Source organism: Lepidothrix coronata, unplaced genomic scaffold (genome assembly GCF_001604755.1).
Source record: "Lepidothrix coronata isolate B3197 unplaced genomic scaffold, Lepidothrix_coronata-1.0 Scaffold63, whole genome shotgun sequence".
In the NCBI taxonomy this organism is placed as follows: domain Eukaryota; kingdom Metazoa; phylum Chordata; class Aves; order Passeriformes; family Pipridae; genus Lepidothrix; species Lepidothrix coronata.
In genome coordinates, this window is record NW_016690243.1 from 968,478 (window position 1) to 974,477 (window position 6,000).

At 41.0% G+C, this 6,000-nt stretch overlaps 1 protein-coding gene across 2 annotated transcripts in view; it reads right to left on the reverse strand.

Moving 5' to 3' along the window:
* The window catches only part of TES (testin LIM domain protein), a 29,882-nt gene extending 24,145 nt beyond the window's left edge, over window positions 1–5,737 (reverse strand). The window contains exon 1 of one of the 2 annotated variants that reach the window (XM_017817919.1): window positions 5,630–5,737. In XM_017817919.1, the coding sequence (XP_017673408.1) occupies window positions 5,630–5,656 (27 nt within the window). In that variant the 5' untranslated portion in view covers window positions 5,657–5,737. Of the gene's footprint in view, window positions 1–5,036; window positions 5,079–5,629 lie in introns of those variants that run through there. The other variant, XM_017817920.1, reaches the window with a different exon arrangement.
* Between the last annotated feature and the right edge of the window lie 263 nt (window positions 5,738–6,000).

The following is a 6,000-nucleotide window of genomic DNA, read 5'->3' on the forward strand; positions in this document are numbered from 1 at the left end:
GAGAGTGCATGCTCTCAAACTAAAAACCAGGCATAAAGAAAAAGTGTTAAACAAGACTTTAAAAATGAAAGAAAACAGAAACACACACAGAGCAGTACATGACTACAGTTAGATCTTGTGTAATCTGGAATGCCATGACAGAAGCCTCCTCACTCCCTTGACACTCGCCCTGTTCATTTAACCAAGTTTAAGACTCTAGAAAACAGGTGTGACAAGCTTTCATCTTCACAGCTCTACTCTTCTTGCAGGTCTCCAGCACCTAAAAGAACTTGACCAACTCTGCACATTAGCAAAAAGTATGTATTAGAGAGTTTTGTTCATAAACCCCTGTATAAAACATATATATATGCATACATCCCATACACATACATATTAGTTATATATATAAATGAAACATGCATATCTATTTAGGTTAGACTGTAAAACAATTTTAAAATACACATTATAGATATTTACATCAATGCCTTTACATCTGTAAACTCTGTATCTGCTCAGAAGAAGCCATTAATTTGCATAACACGTTGAGTAAAATTCTTGAGGTAAAAAAAATAAATGTGGTTTTAAGCAACTTTTACCAATAAAATTTTATTGACAATCACTACTCACTATTACTTACTTAGAGGGAAATAAACACATTTCTTTTTTTTTCCAGGAACAATTTCAGAAGTAGATCTTTGTTATTTTAATGGTAGAATACTGTAACTCAAAGTAAGTTAATTTTCCACCTCACTGTTAGGTACTTGGCTTATAATTATGCCATATCAAAGAAAGTTTCACTTGATCTTAGAAGCCACATAGTCCTGCATTCAAAGAGTTTTTTTGACTTGCTATTCAGGCATTTCATGATATTTTATGGTCAGACACCTGGGGAATACTTCTGCCACAGGAGGAAAAAGAAAAACTCAAAAAGTTTAATTTAGCCTTGCCATATTTGCCAAGCTGATATGGAGGGATGCTGGACAAAAAAAAACCAACTAGGGATGTGGATTCAGGTAGGTGTTTCAGGAAAACTATTCACATGATATATTTTTTTCAAATTTTGATGGGAAAAAAAACCCCAAGCCAAACACCACAGCATATGCAGGAAGCAGTTACTCAGTTTCCTTGTTAACAAAACTGAAGTAGTTCCTCTTATATCTCCACCAACACTTTCATACTTCTACTTGCAGGCAAAAATCACCCATGAATAAAACTACATTTCTTTGATCTTACTACATATAAGAAACAGCAAAAAAAAGCTCTACTATAAAGGGTTCCCATGGCAGTAACACCAAAACAAACAGTGATCTCAACAGGAAGTGCAGTCCAGCAGGTTACTAAATCATGCTTTGCAAAACACAAAAAAGTTGACTTTGCTCCTATACATACTTTATTCACCATTCATTTATCAGATAAAAGATCATTACAGTTGTTGACTTAACGTCTAAAGCATTCCATGTTTGCTTTTCCACCTGTAATAGAACAAATTAAGTCTCACACCATAAAAAAAGAACCACGCAGAAATTTCACATTAGAGAAGTTGTACCTCTTCCCCCCAAGTTCCCCCACCCCTTCTCCATCGCAATCAAAGTTCTTTTTATAAAGCAAGTATTATACTGTGAAAGCTTATACAGAACAGACTCACTGCCAGATTCTTATTTTCTCTAATGAAGCATGAGACCATGCTACCAGCAGGACTGCAAAGCATGACTGTGACCTGCTGATTCATTTTACCAAGTTCACAGAGGTGACAGACAGGGCAGGAATCCAGACTGTTAGAACAAAGTTCTGCTAGAGTCTTCAACACAAAGCATTAAATCTTCGTTTTCCCTATACCCTCAAAGCAAGGTTTGAGAACACCGCATATATTGTGTTTGGGAGAAACAGTGGTCTGTTTGTTGCACAAGTACTTCTCAAGCTGGAGCTACTGTTTTTACCCTTCAGCTCTGCTGTGCAATCTCTTTTTATACAAAACGCTATCTTCATGATCCTCAAATGCAAGAGCAAATCCAATTCCTTGTGAGAAAAAGGAGAAAACTGTACAGTAATCCTTAAACGCTCCTTCTCCTTTAAATGGAAATTATAACAGACAGTAAGGTATCAGGCTTACTATTCACAAAGCAGCCAAAAAGACAGTATTCACTGCCTAGATATTTGCCAGTCATCTCATGTGTCTAAGAAGATTGGTGAACTGATTACAAAAAAATTAAATGCTATTCCAAATATTTGCATATGTTCTGCATATATATTCCTCAGTGCATAAAGTTCATGCTGAAATTTCTGTTTCTGGCAGACTGTGGTTGTCCAGAGCCCAGGATTCAGACTAGGAGAGACATCTGGTTACATGGTAGTATTGGTTCCTCTAGCCACTTGTTAAGACAGCAAGGTGAGTTTTACAGCACATAAAAGAAATCGAACAGAAGTTGAATTAAAAGTCTGAGCTGAAGTAATTGTGTCCTCAGATTCCTCACAGATAAACACTACAGAAGGGTATGTTACACAGGACTACTGTGTAAGAGCAAATATATAAGGTATCCACTGCTAAATGATGGGTTAGAAATAGTGTCAGGTGGGGCAGTAACTCTTCCTGCTGAAAGACAAGTATGTTGTTTGAGCCCTAGGGGACTTGTACTAGAGGGAAGCAATTCCAGTCAGAGGAACTGTGCTAGAACTGTTAAATTTGAGGGGAAAACCCCCCAAACCTGATATCAACAATAAAAACAGACTTTTACCGAGTGCTTTTTTCCTTTGTACAAACCTAGACTTGTAGATATAAACGTATGCAGCAGTTTTCCAAAGAGACAATGAAGCAGTTTACAACTAAAGAATGGATTCATGGCTTACTGACACTTAGAGAAACCTTAGAAATGTCACCTTGAAAACTTCATCTATTGAGTTTTCCAGAAACAGAAAACACCCCAGTATATTATCCCGTGCAGTTATACATTAGCAGTTGTGAGCAGGGAAACAAATTTTTCTACAGTATCAGCTGAGTGCCTACACTGAACACTGCTCCACCAGGCATTAATTTCCCTCTGCTCCATTGAACACTGGAGCTACCCAATAGTCAACTTCTAAATTCAGACTTTGAGTTCAGAAAAGCAAGGGAATGACAGCTTATTTCTGGACAGTGTGACAATTCCTGCTTTCTTCTGCCCAGTGTTCTAGGAACTTCCTACCCAACAGGCAGGTCAGCCACTACCTAATGTTTACATCTATTTGCCAGGCAGTAAATAGGCATAAGTCACTACAAAATAAAATGTTACATGAGGTTGCAAGTACATTTTGTAAAAGGACTCAAGTTATTTTGCCCAAGGGTGCAAAAGATATGTGAGAACTACAACACATGGTAAAGTAACTGATTGCTGCTGATGGACTAAAAAAATCTGACACGGACATCTCCAGCTCAGGACAAGTTTCAAGCCAAATAGTTTACTGGTTTTGATAAACTTGACTGGAAACTTCTCAGAATGTTCTTCCATCTTTCAAGAAAGAGGGAAGTTGGCAAAAAAAAAAAAATAAAGAGAGAGAAGCAAAAAGATGATAAACAGGTTTGTTGAGAATTGGAATTAAAGGATGGGAATTGAAGACACAGTTATTTCAGAGCTGATGTGAGCTGTCACTCTTTCTTTCCAGCGCACAAAATCTAGGAAGTTTTGATTAAGTAAATATTGGTAGATATAAAAGAAGGAAAGGATTTGGTACCAAATGCACTGGTACATAACAAAGCTTCCCACTTCTCCCTGCAGTGACTTGTCACTGATCCTTGTCTGTTCTCTTGGAAATGAGCTTCACCCAAGTTTCAAAGAGAAAGAAGATGAGGAGGAGATGTGAACAAGAGAGGGGACATAGGGGAAGAACAGAAGTAGTCTTCTGAACATACATATAGTAGACACAAAGAAAATGTAAGTTTTTCCCAGCATAGACATCTCTGTGTATTAACACTAAAGCTGAACAGAACAAAAAGACAAATTACTTTCTACAAACAGAGCTTTGCTAGCTTCTGTCTCTGTCTGAGCAGGTTCAGAAAAGTCTTCAGGAAACTTTGAAGATGATGAAGAAGAGTAAAAGATGACTAAAGAAAAAGATGGCAAAAATAGTCAAATAAACTTACAACACACACAACTGCTCAATAATTACAGTGTAATTTAAAGCAGATGTTCAGCAACTACAAGTTCACTCAAACCAACATTCAGCAGAATTTTATCAGTCATTTCACTTTCTCTTTAGATGGAGAAATTCTGAGTAGGAATGCTCTATCTTCCACAAATATGCATCTCTCACCTCCAGGAGTTCAAAAACCTATCAGTTAACAAGCCTTGTGATGCCATCAATTTTAAGTTTTAAATAGTGCTTTGATAATATAAGCAAATCTACTCAGTAAGGTTGTTTGCATTACATACAAGGAGTCATATGAGGGGAACAACCCTGTGCACACAACTATCTTCTAAAGACAGTGATAGTGCTTAGCTACACCCATCTATACACTGACAGCCTAATGCTGATAAGGGGTTGATATATGTAGTTTCTCCAAACCACGATCCTCATCCAGGTGACATTATGGCTTGAAGCAAGCTCTAACTTTTTCACTAGGATTCAGCCTTGACAAGTAGCTTTCCATGCTGCCCAACTACTTCCATACTCCTGTCAGTTTCTGACCTGCAAGCCGGAAAAGCACAGAAGTATACAAAAGTGCATATGTGTATTTTAAAACAAGTTGCTACCTTTAAATATAGAAATCCAGGAATAAAACCTACAAGTGTTCATACAACATGCATTTCAAAAGACTAGTTTTCAAACATCAGTGATATTATTATGCACAGATTTAACCCATGTTAATATGTAAAACTCCTTCTGCCATTATCAAATAGTGTTGAAACAGCTACTATAAAGAAAAATGTCAGTGATTTAGCACTGCATTTAATTTGCAAAAGTACCAGACGCAAAGATTTATATGTGCATCCCACATAAAGTCAGTTTTATATAGAAAGCTTAAACAGCGAGTTTTAGAGAGAGATTTAATACAACTGGATTACCTATTGGTTTTTGTTACTTACCTTATGCTTCTTGCCAGTTTGACTCCAAACTAACTAGTCAATATGCCTTTAAAAAGAAAGAGAAACCAATCCTAGGTCTCTGTCTCAGGTAGCTTAATCTACAGGAACGCTGACAATGCACTTGTAAGGAGCCAGTCACATCATCGGTCAGAAACTAACCTTCAGCCTGTCCACAAACAGCTCTTTGGCTGCTTGCAATTTAAGTTTCATACTTACATACAATGAGCAAAACCTGAAGACAACTATCAGCTCTGAGAGGTTTACTGGGGCGGGAGGGGAGAATACATGTTTTTACTCGCGTATAATGGTACGTCCCCACATGACCACCTCGGACACAAACTGCGGCGATTACCTACGGTCGGAGCAGCGGGGCAGCTCAGTCGTCTCCGCACCAGGAGGTCACCTAGCAGGCAGCTCCCCTGCCTCCCACCTGAGTCGGGGCGGCGGGGCAATGGGAAGGGCTGACACGGAGGCCAAGGAACGACCACACCGCAGCGCCCGCGGGGGGCGGCAGGAACGAGGCGGGTCCGCCGCTCCCCGCGGAGCAGACGCCGGCCGGCGCGGCAAGTGACCCGGCGGGCAGCCTCCCTTACCTTCTTCACTTTGCTCTCCAGGTCCATGTCAGGGCCGGCCGGTCCGGCCGTGAGGCGGCTCCCGCGGGGCGCGGAGGTGAGATGGCTCGCGCGCTCCGCAGCGCTCAAACTTCCGCTGCCCCGGGGTAGTGGCTGCAGCCGAACAAAGGCCGCGTGGCAGCCAATCCGCGCCCGGCCGCGCCGGCCCCGCAGCCAATCCGCGCCGCCCGGTCCCGCCCCGCCCCGCCCCCGGGCACGGCCGTGAGTCATTCCCGGCGGGACGGGCTGAGCAGGGCATGGCGAGGTGAGTGCTACTGCAGCCGCTTGCCTTGCAGTACAGGCGCTTGGAAACGCGAAGCCTCCCGAAGGATGAGAAGAGAGGAAATCTCAGG